Source organism: Perca fluviatilis, chromosome 13 (assembly GCF_010015445.1).
Source record: "Perca fluviatilis chromosome 13, GENO_Pfluv_1.0, whole genome shotgun sequence".
In the NCBI taxonomy this organism is placed as follows: domain Eukaryota; kingdom Metazoa; phylum Chordata; class Actinopteri; order Perciformes; family Percidae; genus Perca; species Perca fluviatilis.
This window is the reverse complement of record NC_053124.1, coordinates 16,840,472-16,856,192: the sequence shown is the minus strand read 5'-3', so window position 1 is coordinate 16,856,192 and position 15,721 is coordinate 16,840,472. Positions and strand designations below refer to the sequence as shown.

Below are 15,721 nucleotides of genomic sequence, written 5' to 3'. Positions count from 1 at the left end.
GTTTTAACTTTTTTAACTTCAACAGTAGGCTACATGACCCAACCTGGAATTCAGTTTGTGTAAATCCTTCAGCTCGTCTCAGTCCAGAGGCCTGTACGAGTCAAGATCTGGCGTTAACGAGGTAACTTCAGGTCGGGAGCAGGTTAAATTGGAGATCAGAGATCAACCGGTATAAAAGCACCGCCTACTGACCAATCAATACTCGATTGATAACGGCGTCACCGTTCTTAAAAGATTAGAAGATCAGGTGGACCTCATCGGTGCGCGAAGAGAGAGAGACAGAGAGGTGCGCTCTTAAAAGTTAAACAACCCCGTTAACACTCCCTGATGGGTATTTTTATGAAAGATATAGCCTAGATTTTAAGCAGAGGGAATTACGTATAGGCTATTTGTCAGCTTCTTGAGCCGTGTGTCGCCAATGCGCACATCGGTTTGAATTACGTTATTATATATAACGTTATATATACGTATATATTACGTTTATATTTTTTATTTGCTCTCACGATCGCTTCCCACTGCCAGGGTTGCAACTGGAATAAAAGGCTAAAGCAACGACAGTTTATGGAAAGCACAAGCATAGTTATGGTCAGATCTTATGCCTGACTGATGGGGAAGTGATATTGATAAGCGCTGTGATTTACGCGTCTACAGCATCGGCTATTTTTTTTGCCAGCTTTCCTTCCCGTTTTAGGAAGCAGCGACTGTATTGCATTTTGCCTGTAAAACCGTGTCTGTGTTCTTCATATTTATGTAGAATTATAGTTTGCTCTTTTTATATAAAATATGCGGCTCTGGTAGATACGAGTGGTCGTGCTGTGCAAACACTGCCTCTTTTATGTGAACGCGCGCGCCGCTGTATTGGGAAACCCTGGGTATAGGCCTGTGGCCTGAGACACCCTACCTTACTTGAAAACATTAACCTTAAAAGACCCCAGGGTGGACCAGACCCAACCAGCATTAGGAGATCAAGGTTGGCGAACAAAGACATCAAGAGGCATTTTTTTTTTTATCTTCACAAATAAAATTTAATGGAGTTAACAGTTGACATGCAGGAAGAGGGTTGTTTCTCCTGCAAGCAGTCCCCTGGAGACAAGATACACAAACACACACCTCTCAAACACACACGTCTACTGTATGTTCACAATGAGGGGCAGACAGTCAGGATATCATCATAGCTTGAACTTCCTGTCACGCTTGCTTGTGCTGCATTACACATCCTGTTTTTTTTTCTTTACTACTTCCTACATGTGTGTGTGTGTGTGTGTATATATAGCTTTCTCTGTGTGGCTTGTTTAAAGGTTGTTTATGTTAGATCCCCACAAGATTCAGCTTTATGGTCTTCATGTCTGCTTAATTAAACCGCATAGATGTAAACAACATCTGGATTTCAAAAGGGATAGCCACTTGCTGTCACACTGGTTACACCTATTGGGTTACATATGTTGTGTAAATTCCTCCCTCTGAGGGGGAGCCAGAGGTTACTTTTGAACAAGTGTGGCTTGTCACCTGAATTTTGTGACCGATTTTGATTCTTTAAACTTGATAGGAAGTCTTAGCATTCTTTCAACATGGAGAGACAGTAAGGAAAAACTTAAATGAGGGTTTCTATAATGAGCGGTCGGTGGAGAGATTATGAAAAGATACACAGCTGGAAGTCTGTCAGTCCGTCTGTTGCTACCCACTTCCTCTTTTGCCTCTGTCTGATAGCTGCAGTGTGTGACTGAAGATGTATTTTTTTGTGGCTGTCTCAGCTGTGTTTGTGTGATCTGTGTTTCTTGTGTTTCTTCTTCTTTTTGTCCTCTTTGTCGTGAGTGTGCTCGTGGCGCCTCCTCTTAGATTTGCATTCGCCGCTGCTGCTGCTGTCGCTCTCTGACTCCTTCCTATCCCTCTTCCTCTTCTTCTTCATTTTCTTCTCCTGGAGGATAAACGTATAAGAAGAACATTCGTTTTGTGTGGCAATAAAATTAAGTGGAACAAAAATGACAACACAGAATTATGCAAGAAGCAGACAGCAGTTTCAATACCTCAAAACTAAATGACTAAACAGTTGTTTGCATCAGCACCAAACCATACTGGAGTCTTTCAAAACAACACTTTTTACAGCCGTCTTGTATCTTTCAGCATAAGCAACCACAGACATGCCCTGCCATACAGAGACGTGTGGGTTGTTGCAGTAGATGACTCACACAAAATGAAAGGTGGAGGAGAGCTGGGGGAAAAAAAAAGGAAGTGATAGCCATGCGGGACATTAATTGTCACATATTGACCTTCTTTTTCTTCTTCTTTTTGTCTGAGTCTTGCTGTGTTGAAACAGCGGAGGTCTGCTGCTGTTGCTGCTGCTGCCGTTGCTCTTCCTCGTCCTCTTCAGGCAAAAGAGTGTATTGCAAGCCCGGAGCAGAGAAACAGTCTTTTGTGAAGTGACCTGAAAAGAGTAACAATTTATTAAAACTGCTGCACAAATTTAAAGGGATTTTTAAAGTGCTCATATTATGCTCATTTTCAGGTTCATAATTGCAATTAGAAGTTGTACCAGAATAGGTTTATGTGGTTTAATTTTCAGAAAACCCCATATTTTTGTTGTACTGCACAGTGCTGCAGCTCCTCTTTTCACCCTGTGTGTTGAGCTCTCTGTTTTAGCTACAGAGTGAGGCATCTCACTTCTGTTCCATCTTTGTTGGGAGTCGCAAATGCGCAGTAAATACTGCTTGCTTGTCAGTTGCAGAGTATGAGGGCGTGCCATGCTAGCAGCTAGGCGAGCATTATTATGCGTGTTACAAAGTGATGCACGTTTGTCACGGAAGTAAAGGCTGGACTACAACAGAGCTGTTTGGAGCAGTTTGGGCTTTTTCACTTTGTAAACCTATAATGTGCACAAAAAACATATATAACACAATAAAGGAAAGGGTAAAAGCCAAAAAGCACAATATGAGCACTTTAAGCAAATTTCCCAGTGGAAATTGTAGGAAACCAATGCAGTCTGTATTTTCTAATGATATGACTGTTCTTTTGTTTGATGTTGTTGTCGTACCCTTGCATCCACACTTTGAGCACGTTGTGTTGAGTACAGCCTCCAATGTGATCCTGTTGCCTGTGTGGTCTCTAAACTGCTTACGGCGCCTCGCATCCTGCCTGCAATCACACACAGATGATAGAACACGGACCGGTCCATACACCCATGCGGAAACACATATATAACAAAATTAAACTGTAAGTACTTACTCTGCCATAACATTGTTTGGGTCCAAGTCCTGCCCTGTTCCCTGATTGACAGCTTTCATTGAGAAGGACAACTTCACCTTGTCATCCCGAATCTGAGAGACAGTGAACAGAGTTGCAGTCATCCTGCTCACTGCACTGACACATGGTGTGTGTGTGTGTGTGTTGTTACCTCTCTCCCAATGACTTTAATCCACACCTGTTCCCCCATATCGACAACCTCTGAGGCATTCTCAATCCGTGTGGCTGACATCTCACTCACATGTACAAGGCCTGTATGTGCGAGGGAATAAGTGTAGATATCAATCAAAGAAATACATAAAATGCTGAGCAGAAATTGCTTTCAAATTAAAAGGTCATTTGTTTTGCTGATGATGAAATATATGCTTTAATTTCATCAAGAATCAAAGATTCTTCTGATCATTAGAAATCTTTAAGACATTTGCATTTTCACATTACATCCATTCTGAACTTCCAGTTCAAACCAGTTCTAACTTAAATAAAATATTTCAATCTTAAACTTTCTTAGAAACATAAATAGATTATTTTCTCAGAACCATGGTTATAAAGTTGAATTTATCCCAGTAAACTTTGCTTAGTTCGCCCTCCAGTGGTGGCAGCAGGTATTTTGTTTGACATGCAGATCAAGGACAATTGTGCCACAACAAATCATAATCAAAAAAGTAATTGTAAATATATATTATATTGATGACATCCAACTTCATCAATCTGTTCCACTTCTTAACAACCCTGGCCAACCACAAATCCCTCATGCACAACTTTTACTAGGAAGTCATAGAACTCAAACTGAGTAAAAAATAAGTCAACATATTAAAAACATTAAAATATAATACACTTGCATTGTATATATGTTATATGCTGTGGCATGCCCACAGATTGCAGGATGCTGGCTACCTTACTGCCAGCAATCAGAGAAGAAATTCTGTGGAAATGTTGAAATCCTACTTTAGAAGCATCATGTAGGTGCCTTGCAGTCTCTTCTCCTAACTCTCGCTGAGACAGCACTGTCAGACTGGCACAGACACTATGCATGCACTAGACTCTGGGAAAGAGGGCTGCCTCTTGGTTGCTGCATTCTCTGCATTCTGCTCTGGCCAAAGTCCCATCTCTGATGCAGTGGTTTTACCTGGCAGTGAATGCAGGTGTTGACTTAGCATATTTCTGCCACTGCATTGTCCTCTGTTTTATGTTTTTCTTATAATTGTCCAGGTTACTGTGGATTTAACGGTTTTCACCCATGCAAGCTCTACAATATTTCCCTAATGAGGTTTTCTTATTGTGTTGTGTCTCTGCTACCTATTCTGTATTTTGTGGTGGCTTTTTGCCTTCTTTTACATTTCTTCAAATTATTTTGATTAATTTGACTCAATTTGCATTTGTGACCTTTTTTCCCCCTCTGATCGTTGTACATGTTTGCAATAAGAGTCGAGAGATGAATTCACTTTTTGCCAACCTTCCTTCTTGTATCCTGGCAGTCTGACAAAGGCTCCATAGGTCTGCAGAGAGACCACCTCTCCCTTGGAAATGCTGTGCATTGGTGGAAGACCATCCAGTCCAGCAGGCTCTTGTCCTTGGCCATCACTGTCAGACATTGTCCCACAGGTATCAATGAGCTGATCTAGAAGATTGATAATGAAACATATTTTAATCATTTGTACTATCATAAAAAATAAAAGAGGTTGTTTTTCGTCCACAGGCAATCCTGTAGATGAATCCAAAAATCAAGTGTTTTGGGGCAAGAGTTACAGAAAACACACATAACATCAGTGTCTACTTTAAATCTCTGTACAATTTACCTTTTAACAGGATATAATATATAAACAGCTTCATAAGAAAAGTCTTTAACTATAACAATATTTATTAAATATAGTGAAGACTCCATTCCAGTGCATCTGTCCAAATAGTCCTTTCCTTCCAATTTAATTGAACTAATAAACCATAACCTCTTGGATCGCTGAATCATACCAGGAGGAATGACACTAAATATGGTTTGTAATTCAAACAGTGTAACTACTTAAATACTATAAGTCTTCTTAACTGTATACCGTGTAAATTGCTAAATAAACAAACATCACATTGCATTACACTTAGAAATAGTTTTGAGTTTTATATTTTTCGTATTATGATTTAAACATTAATACTATTGATATTACGACTTTAGAGGAACTCAACAACATGAAGAATAGTTAAGTTAATTAGTTTAAATATTAAATTTTCAGTGATTAACAATTAAATCCCTCTTTGAAATTTAGCAGAGATACTGCAGTTCTCTCACATAGGGATACAATATAGTTGAGTAGGTTGAGATTCAGAGAGTAAACTGTGTGCAGAGGAACCTTAGATATGATAAAAACTGATGTAGGCTAACTTGACTTTACATCTGTTGTAACGTTAGTTGAATGTGAATAGTAGCAGTGAGGCTAACGTTAGCCAACGTTAGCTAGATTAAAGCATTGTCTTCTAGCTAGCTAGCTAGCTAACGACAAAACACAAACAAACAAATAAACAGGATAATTGGCCCGTGCGCGAAGTGTATATCCAAATAAATACAAGAACGGTACAGAATGTAGCGCGAAGTCATTAGAAAATATAAATGAATATTGTTACCTTTCGTATTAACAAAGCTGGTTCCGTTTTACATCCGGTGCAGATCAGTTTAACAACAAGTCATGTAAACCAATCAGCGCACTCGGAGCAGGCTTTAACCAATCACACGCCTCATAGCTAGCGGAAGAAGTACCTTTCTGCTCTTCGTTGGTTCTCCGTAGCTCGACGTCCCTCCATGAAAGACGTCCATTTATTTTTATAAATTCTAGCATTAAATTAAAAACCTTTGCTGACCTTTGTTGACTATTCGGGATGATTGAGCCTAAGAAGAGAGTGGCGGACATGGCGGTGGTTCCTACCGCAGTGAAGCGGCCCCGAACGGAGCTGGTGGCGGCGGCTCAGTCTCAGCAACTCGTGGCCATGGTACGTAGAGTAACGTTACTATACCTGGTGACTAGAAAAGTAGTCAAAGCTATTTGTTAGAGGCGACCAAAACATATAGGCCGTCATTAATTACTAGACCCAACATGTTCTTAAGTTAACTAACTGCATTAGGGATTGTCTTGAGGTGCATAAACAGGAACCCCTGCAGGAAACCGCAGGAAAAGAAAAGAACATTACATTGACTCAAATGCAGGAAATACTGTTATGTGTTTTATTCACATTCAACCATGTTCAGCACTGTGATGATCATCAACTGGATCTTAAACTTAAATAGATTATGTGACACTAATAATGTTTAAAGGTCTTGTCATTGTAATGGACGCAGCGGCAAGTTTTTTTTTAGCTACACCTAGCTAAACCTAATGCAGTACTTCTGCAATAAATCATACATTTGTGATGGTTATAATGTTAATTTTGAAAGAGTCTTTTATTCAATTTTATGTTCATTTTGGAGGCTGTGGCTTTCGATTTTACATAACACTTCTTGAAAATGCCACCATACCCTGTTTGCCCTCTTATTATCATGCAGTTCACTGTGATTAACATCAACTGGACAACTTACCTATTTAGTTATTATGAATAACTGTTGATACTCAACATAGCCCAGGCCATACTGGATCTCTATGGTCAATATCGATATTTAAAAGCTAAATAATCCTATGACGAATGGCTGTTATTTGTTTTGTAATATAACTTCAACGTCAGTGCTCTCCCCTGGACAAACTATGTAAAGACAACGCTGTTTCTGAATAACCTCAAACGTGTCTTTGGCATTTCTGTACTGCAGAACTCTGTACTTATTGGTTGACACATGCTGCTACACATTTACCATGGATAAACTATTATTGGTCTGTTAGGCTCTAATGCCACTTATTTAACCTTTTGATGTGTCTTCCATAGGGTCCCCCACGGAGCTCCAGCCTGCAGGCTCCCATTATGCTGATGTCTGGCCACGAGGGCGAGGTCTATTGCTGCAAGTTTCACCCCAACGGAGCAACGCTGGCTTCCTCAGGATTTGACAGGCTCATTTGTAAGATATTAAGAATTAAAGAGACAATCCTGCAGTTCAGGCATTCTTGTTAAACTTATTCATACTCTCAGTTACTGTGAATAACGTGTTGTACACTCTTTTTTTCTTTGCTGCAGTGATGTGGAATGTGTATGGAGATTGTGACAATTATGCCACTATGAAGGGCCATAGTGGAGCAGTGATGGAGCTGCACTACAACACAGATGGCAGGTATGAACGATCACAGATAAAGTAAAACGTCATATACTTCACTCAAAATAATAAGCTTTATTAACAAATAGCTTTAAAACTTTTAAATTGTCATCTTGTTATTTTGGTGTTGGAGCTTGTCAAAACAGTGAGTCCATGATGGAGTATGAGAGGTTGTACCTTTTGTGTCAAATTATACAATTATAGTAACACACAGTCCTTGGAACTTTTTGAATGACAGCTGTCAGAATAAAACATGGTTACAGTAGCTGCAAATATTGGCATTTGACAGCTTCAGTGTCATAAAGTTTGTAACATTATCAGCTATTCATCACTCATATAGGTCCAAACCAAGCGTACCAAGCAAAAGTGTTTAATCTAGTTTCGGCAATCAATGAAAGATAACGCCCAGTTGCCGTTTGTTAAAGTTTAATAGCTGGCTGATATAATTGGCAAGAGACATGTCAAACTCATGCTTCTTAATTCATGGGTTAAACCAGCAGGTTGATAAATATGTCTAGAACGTGTTGACCAACTGTGTTTTCTTGCTGTGTATTTCAGCATGCTGTTTTCGGCGAGCACAGACAAGACTGTAGGTGTGTGGGACAGTGAAACAGGCGAGAGGATCAAACGTCTGAAGGGCCACACCTCCTTCGTTAACACCTGCTACCCGGCCCGCCGAGGGCCCCAACTCGTCTGCACCGGCAGTGATGACGGGACAGTCAAGGTGAGATTTCCAGCTGCAAATAAATTGGCTTGTGTAGATATTAGATAATTTGTAATTAGATTTATTTTATCCTAGATTATTGGATTACATTTTTGGGAGATTACAACTCACTCGTCTCAATAATAGACAATGTTTTGGGAAATGATTATGATGATATTATGTTTGTCACAAATTGATCTCAAATACTCCAGTTCAGTTGTTTGGTCTGATCAGGCTCCTGTTTATCTTTCTACATGTTATAGCTGTGGGACATTCGTAAGAAAGGGGCGATCCACACTTTCCAGAACACCTACCAGGTGCTGGCCGCGACATTCAATGACACCAGTGATCAAATCCTGTCAGGAGGCATCGACAACGACATCAAGGTACTGGGCTCCAGCATACACAGAAAACCTGGGAATTTCACTGAAAATGACAATGTGCTGGAAAATCTTTTTCTTTTTAAAATATCATGATCAGATCTGAGGGATTCAAATTAGGTGTTAAGCCATCAATGCATATTGTTGATGCTGGCAAAATTGGGATGGGAAGTAAAAAAATCAATATCACAATAACGTTTGGTTATCTCTAACAATTAATTGACAATAATAATTTCTGAAAGCACCTGGGGAAAGCATTTACAACACATATCAGCATGGCCAAAATAGGTCGTTCAGTGACTGCTTTTGCTGGCATCTCAAAATTCTTGTTTTATCGTCCAGCTCTGCTGGCAAATAATGATCATGGAATCATCAACTGTGAAGAAGTCATGGAAATGAATTTGGTAGTAGAGATATAGGACACAGATGTCCAAGATAGTATGGTGCAAGAACTTTCAAAGCTTTTACATTTCATCAATGGGCTTACTTAAATATCTGTGGTTTAGATAGGAATATATAGAGATGTACCCAGGGACTAGTTCAGAAAGTAATATTACCCCCATATGATTTTTTTTTTTCTCCTGCTAACTGGAAACTACTATCAAATCAAGAACTTAATTGTTCAAAGGACATTAATTTGGTCATAAAATACTTGGAAGCCGTACAAAAAATACATAAAGTAAACAAACCATAAAAGGAAACCAAACCAGAAGAAAATGGACATTGTCAGGGTGCTGTGTTCTGTCTCTCCCTAACTGCTAGTTTTTCCCTAACTACCCATCCTCACTGAATTACAAGAATGACTGCAGATATAAAACACTGTGATAGCGGCAGCAACAAAGGATTGCTCACACTTCTGTTAAAGGTGATGAGATCATTAATTTAGGATGGATTGCATTTGAAATTCGGCCATAACAAAGTATATAATAAGGTGCTTACAGTATTAAGGCCATTTAGTTCAGGTGCAGCTAATATCATAAAATGGTCAATTCACTGCCACATCCGCCTCACTCATCTTTTATAATTATATTCAAGAAGATTTTATGTCTCATTCTTTTACCTACAAACTCTTCTGCAGGCTCCTGTCTGATTTTAAAGTTGATGTTTTTAGTGTGCTCATGTGCTGTAAGAATTTTTTCTTTTTCCCCTAGACTCGAACCACAATCATGACAATTGGTTCTACTTGTTGCTCTTCACATTTTGGCCTATATACAGTATGTCCTGTTGTATAAACCCTGCTAACAGCTGTGTTTTGTGTTGTGCAGGTTTGGGACCTGAGGCAGAACAAACTGATCTACAATATGCACGGCCATGGGGACTCAGTAACTGGACTCAGCCTGAGCTCTGAGGGATCATACCTTCTCTCAAACTCCATGGACAACACAGGTGGGAAGTTTGTGTATATATTTAGAATATAAGAATGGTCTTTTCTCAGCTCATAACACTAAATGTTCTATGGCTGAGTCCTTGATTTGGCCTTTGTCTTTGTGTAGTGCGTATTTGGGATGTTCGACCATTTGCACCAAAGGAGAGATGTGTGAAGATTTTCCAGGGCAACGTTCACAACTTTGAAAAGGTAACATAAATAATTCTCTGACCCAGTATGTAGTCTACTTGAACTTACAGCACTGATACTTTTTTTTCATTTTTGATACTGTAACGCAGCTAAAGCTAAATAACACACACAAACGTTCAAATTCTTGATGAAAGCCCTCAATTGTAACAATGCTTAAGCTAACCTAGGCTCGTCGAACAACAAAACACAGCTTCTAAAGGCTAACCTAGCTTGCAACATTAATTATATTGTCTCCTCTCCCTGCGTATGTGCCTTAAACGTGAGAGTGAGACCCAAGCTGGCCTAGATGAGTGTAAGTCTTTCCTACTTCTAGAGGGATTGCGCTGTGTTAAACTGACTCACCCAGCCGCTGTTTCGATTCACGCTCTGGAGCCGGGCCTGCTGATGTCGTTCGTCAGGAGCGACAGCCTGCTCGCGTGCTCTGAGCAGCTCCAGCGTTTCTTGTTGCCTTCTCTGCCAGCCCGCTCCTTGGTGTGCAGTTCAGGTTTTAAAAGGTGTATTTACAAAAGTAGTATTGTGGGAAACAAGAAAACGTCCCTTCAATCAGAAAACCGTCTTTCTCTCAGAGTCTCTATCCAATAGTCTTTTCCTTGTGGTGGCGTGGCTTCTCAGCTTCAGCGTGCTTGCTTCCATTTTCCGGAATCAATCTCAAGCTGAATCTCCTCCACAAGTCTCTTCCTCAAATCTCTCCCACCTGCCCGCTTGGGCCGGGTTAATAGTGCGTTCCATTTACCTTGGAACTCGGAAGCCGAAGCTGGGAATGACGTCACACCCGAGTTACATGCGTTCCATTTACAGGTCGGATTTTGATTGTTTTCATTAGCTCTAGCCAGGTTAGCCATTGTTAGCAATGCCAGTTTATAAGAACTGTTTTTGTTTGTTTTTGTGCATACAAACAGAGTAACAACATTGTCCACAGATAGAATATGGACAGTGCTGCGTGTATGAATAAGTGCTTATAACTGTATGTTACTACAGTTTTCACAACTGTTGATGCACAGAGCAGCCATGTTGGATTTTTAGCTCGGGGTACTCGGTGGTTGCAGAGTTCCGAGCTTGGAAATCCAAGGTCGGGGGTCATGTTTCCGACTTTGACCTCGGAAAATCCGAGTTTCGAGTACAAATGGAACTCACTATAAATCAGCATCACACAAACACGCCCCCTCATGTGACGTGTCAATCTGACCCTGTCCATCAGCTAACCACTCCCACTTTGCTAAAGACATTAGACTGATATAACAATACCATCCAGGGTGAAGGATTATACTGAACTGTATAATCATTTTTACCACCCACTGTGTCATTTTCAAAGATTTTCTATTCTGAAAAAGGCATTAAAACATGTAATTTTCTAACTTGTAAGTTAACAGCGCTTGGTACTTATATCCTGTGAACTGATAGTCTATAACTTTGTGCGTAAGTGACTAACAGCTGCAGTCCTGCTGGCGGTGTTTACGCCTGTTGTCGACCACGGTTGCACGACATCTCCTTTCATCCTCCCCCTGCCTCACCCATCAATCTGCTGTCCTTTCTAATAGGGCTGCACGATATGAGGAAAATGTGCGACATGCGATAATGTTGTTGAATATCGCAGTAACGATGTTACTTGTGATAAATAAACAGGTAGTGTACTCAGTTCTACACTTCGGCTGCTTTCAGTATTCTGCTAAAATACAACAAATTGCCTGTTGAATTTAAAACAAATAAAAGGAAATATTTTCCAACATTCTTTTATTGAACAAATTGAACATGGAATTGAATATAAAAGACACCACTAAAAAAAGAATAAAGTGCAGTTTTCTACGGCTATTGTCTTTCAAATAACACAATAAATCTTTGTGTCTTACCCGATATGTCTCAACTTTTCTTGATGTGTATATTGTGCCAGTTAATATTGCGATGCAGATTAAAAAACCCGATATATTGTGCAGCCCTACTTTCTAATAAAGAAATGTTTATTTTTCATCTTATTACTGTAACAGCAGCTCGCACGTAGAACGCTTGTGTCATCTTGCTAATGCAGTTTCCGACATCTGTCTTTCAGAATTTGCTGAGGTGCTCCTGGTCTACTGACGGCAGTAAGATAGCTGCCGGCTCAGCTGACAGGTGAGAGACAACAAAACAAACGCGCACACCTCGTTTACATGCTTGTGCACACACATACTGTATGCTAAAGGTTTATCTAGTTTGGGGAAAATTCATTTTGTTACTGTGATTATAAAATATTTTCATCTTTCAACTTTTTTTGAGAGAAGAGATACAGTCCTTATGTTGTCTTATATGGCTTTTCTTTCCTTTTTTAACAAAAAAGGGTTAAAAAGAGAATAACACGGGGATAAATAAATATTTTGTGTGTATACAAAAAATATATAGAATGTTGCTGATTTTAAAAGAAATGTCTGATTTAAGAAACTCTTAAATTAGACATACTGTACCAACATATGAACAACTATAACTATCCATATACACTCATATATACATCTATGCATCATAACCTTATTTGTTGAGGAAAAAAATATGCATTTTTGATGAACAGTTTTTATTCATTTTTTAAACGGCATACAATTTACAACATGAACACCTCCCCACGGCCCCCATCCCACTCGTCGTCATCACCACCTACCCAAACAAGATAACATAATAACCATAACATTCAAGACAACACAATTAAATAGACAATAAACTGTAAACCAAATAAACATGCATATGTGACAACACCATAAGCACATGGTATATGCTTCTCCCCAGTACATACGAGCCCTCCAGAAAAGCTCACCTACTTTCCTCATTTTCTCATGTAGACATTCAATCTGGCAACCCATTTAATAGTATATGCCTTTTAAGAGGTTGTGCTTCTATTGAACTTACTTCAAGATAAGACATAAACATGCATTAAACCCACCTAGTTTGTGTCCAGACTTATGAAACGTTAATTTAATAAGTACATTATAACAGTTTTATCTTTCTAGATAAGTCTAAATCTTAAATTGCAAGCTAGCCGTAATGTTCTCTGTGCAACTGACCTCTTTCAACTTCTCTTAATCCACCAACAATAGCGTAACTTGATATAAATACACAGCACAAAATGTATTCTAACAAAAATGCCATAATCATTCACTCTCATATGTCTCAGCTCTCTCACATCAGGAGTCATTCTGTTGTCTGTGTTTATAGATTTGTGTATATCTGGGACACCACATCACGTAGAATCCTGTACAAGCTGCCGGGCCACGCCGGTTCAGTCAACGAAGTGGCATTTCATCCAGAGGAGCCTATAGGTGAGTCAAACTACTGTTTTAGTCTCAGGTTACATGCTGTAATACACATTAGAAGAATGGAATAGAGATATTTACGCAGTAATCTTGAGCAGAGAGCCATGAGATCTGGAGGGAAGATCGTTTTAAAGTGCCCATATTATGAAAAAAAAACACTTTTCTGGGATTTGGGTTATTTAGTGTCTCTGGTGCTTCCATACGCACACAAACTTTGAAAAAAAAAACATCCGTGCTGTTTTGAGTGAGATACGGTTTCTGAATGTGTCCTGCCTTCAGTCTCCGGGTGAGCGGGTCAAAATCTGCACGGCGAAACGAGGCGGCTAACCGCAACCGTTAGCATGCTAGCGTTAGCATGCTACCTCATTCTCAATGGCAAAGCACTGCTACAACACACAAAAGTTCACCATAATCTACAAAAGAACCACTTACATGTGCGCCCTCGTTTAAAAGTCTCCCAGCTAATCCTGCCTTGTAACTGACCGAAGTTGGAGAAATCGCCTTTCTTTTACTGTCTCTAGAGCTAGCTAGCTGACATGATCTACATCTGAGCTACTGCGCATGTGAGAGTGCAATCAAAGATAGTACAGAAGAAAAGAGGTCTCACTCTGTAGCTAAAACAGAAACCAGGTGAAAAGAGGAGCTGCAGCAGTGAGAGAGCTGTGTAGTACAACAAAAATATGGTGTTTTTTGAAAATTAAACCATGTAAACCTATTCTGGTACAACCATAAAATACAATTATGAACCTGAAAATGAGCATAATATGGGCGCTTTAATATTCATAAACACTCACTCGACATTTTGAGTTAGTTCACCTCAAGACATACTGATCTTACTGACATTTACATACCATGTTATGTGTTCCTTTGTTATGCTTTGCAACTACATTACTTTTGTTAAATAAATTACTTTGTTTGATTCTTTAAACTTGTGCATCTCTCATATTTGTCATGGCCCAAAAGCCCTGTTATGACACTTAACAATAAGAGTTTAATTATCTTTCTCTTTGTCCCTCTACACAGTGCTGTCTGGCTCCAGTGATAAAAGGCTCTACATGGGAGAAATTCAGTAGGGTGTTTGTTAACTTGGATATGCGTTTGTGTGTGTGTATGTGTCCTGCAAGCGAGTGTCCTGCCTTAGAAGTGGATGGGTGGTGTTCGACAGAAGGTTAGGAGTCTTTGTAATTTCATATGCTTCAGCCTGTCGCAGAACAACCTCAGGATGTGTTTGAAGTTTACTATCAGTCACAACAATCTCCACAATGACTTGTTTTTTATTCTGATTTGTTTCTTTTTAATAAACTTGAGTATTCTGTTAAAAAAAGTTTGTGAGATTATTTTGTCATTATGATGCCTTCCTGTGTTTATAGTAGTTTTATATGCAACCTGCTGCTGGTTTTATCTACCAGATATGAATTAAAAATAGGCAAACTGTTGAACAATGTGATCTGTTTATGCACAGATAAAACAAGTTATTTTATATAATTCATCCACTACTACTTTAACCTGTTCCCTTTAGGAATACTAAAGTATCTATCTGTCTATCTGTCTATCTGTCTATCTGTCTATCTGTCTATCTATCTATCTATCTATCTATCTATCTATCTATCTATCTATCTATCTATTGTCATAATTTTTTTGGGGGTTTTTTTTTTTTTTTTGTTGGTTTTTTTTTTATATGGTGGTTTTTTTTTTTGGTAGGGGAGGGGGGTTTTTTTTATAAAAAAAAAAAAAAAAAAAAAAAAAAAAAAAAAAAAAAAAAAAAAAAAAAAAGATAGTTTTTAGTAAAAAAAAAAAAAGGGAGGGTATAAATTATTAATATTTAAAAAAAAAAATTTGAAAAAAAAAATTATAATTTATTATAAAAATGTTCATGATTACATTGGGGGTTACATCTGAATCATTTATGTAAAAAGCTATAGGCTATATGTTGAATAATATTAATTGTGTTGCTTTGCATGTTTTTCATGTGCACAATGTCTTTTGCCATTTCCAGCCACAACCATTGTCGAAAATGTCAATGTCCAACCTCAGGAAACATCTGCTGGTAAGTAGCCTAAGTTAGCTTACAGTACGAACTGCAAGCAGTCATATTCAATAAAGTAGGGAAGACATATCTACCTTCTGTGTGGCACACTGGGCTTCTAGGCTATTGAAGACATATTTTAGCACCATGTTTTGCTTGGTGCATTAAACAGAGGTGCTGAAGTCTGACTTTGTCACAACCATATCTCAAGAGACACTATACTTGTCCGCTGTAACATTCGTTCATGCTCTCCTTCTTCTCTGGCGTTATGTACTTTATCAACCCTCCCTCCATCTGACTCTTTCTTACTCATG

General features: G+C 38.9%; 2 protein-coding genes across 2 annotated transcripts; one reads left to right on the top strand and one right to left on the bottom strand.

Moving 5' to 3' along the window:
- Window positions 1–997: 997 nt before the first annotated feature.
- zcchc17 (zinc finger, CCHC domain containing 17) lies at window positions 998–5,935 on the bottom strand. Its single transcript, XM_039820751.1, has 7 exons — window positions 5,845–5,935; window positions 4,691–4,855; window positions 3,389–3,489; window positions 3,220–3,311; window positions 3,029–3,129; window positions 2,268–2,422; window positions 998–1,915 (listed from the first exon to the last, which is right to left on the bottom strand). The coding sequence occupies exons 2-7, from the start codon at window positions 4,827–4,829 to the stop codon at window positions 1,748–1,750; spliced, it is 756 nt and encodes a 251-aa protein (XP_039676685.1). The 5' UTR covers window positions 4,830–4,855; window positions 5,845–5,935; the 3' UTR covers window positions 998–1,747.
- Window positions 5,936–5,977: 42 nt separating this feature from the next.
- On the top strand, window positions 5,978–14,705 carry snrnp40 (small nuclear ribonucleoprotein 40 (U5)). Its single transcript, XM_039820750.1, has 10 exons — window positions 5,978–6,207; window positions 7,129–7,258; window positions 7,375–7,468; window positions 8,009–8,174; window positions 8,417–8,539; window positions 9,799–9,919; window positions 10,027–10,109; window positions 12,154–12,215; window positions 13,284–13,387; window positions 14,405–14,705. Exons 1-10 carry the CDS (start codon window positions 6,097–6,099, stop codon window positions 14,452–14,454), a joined length of 1,044 nt encoding a protein of 347 aa, XP_039676684.1. The 5' UTR covers window positions 5,978–6,096; the 3' UTR covers window positions 14,455–14,705.
- Window positions 14,706–15,721: the final 1,016 nt, after the last annotated feature.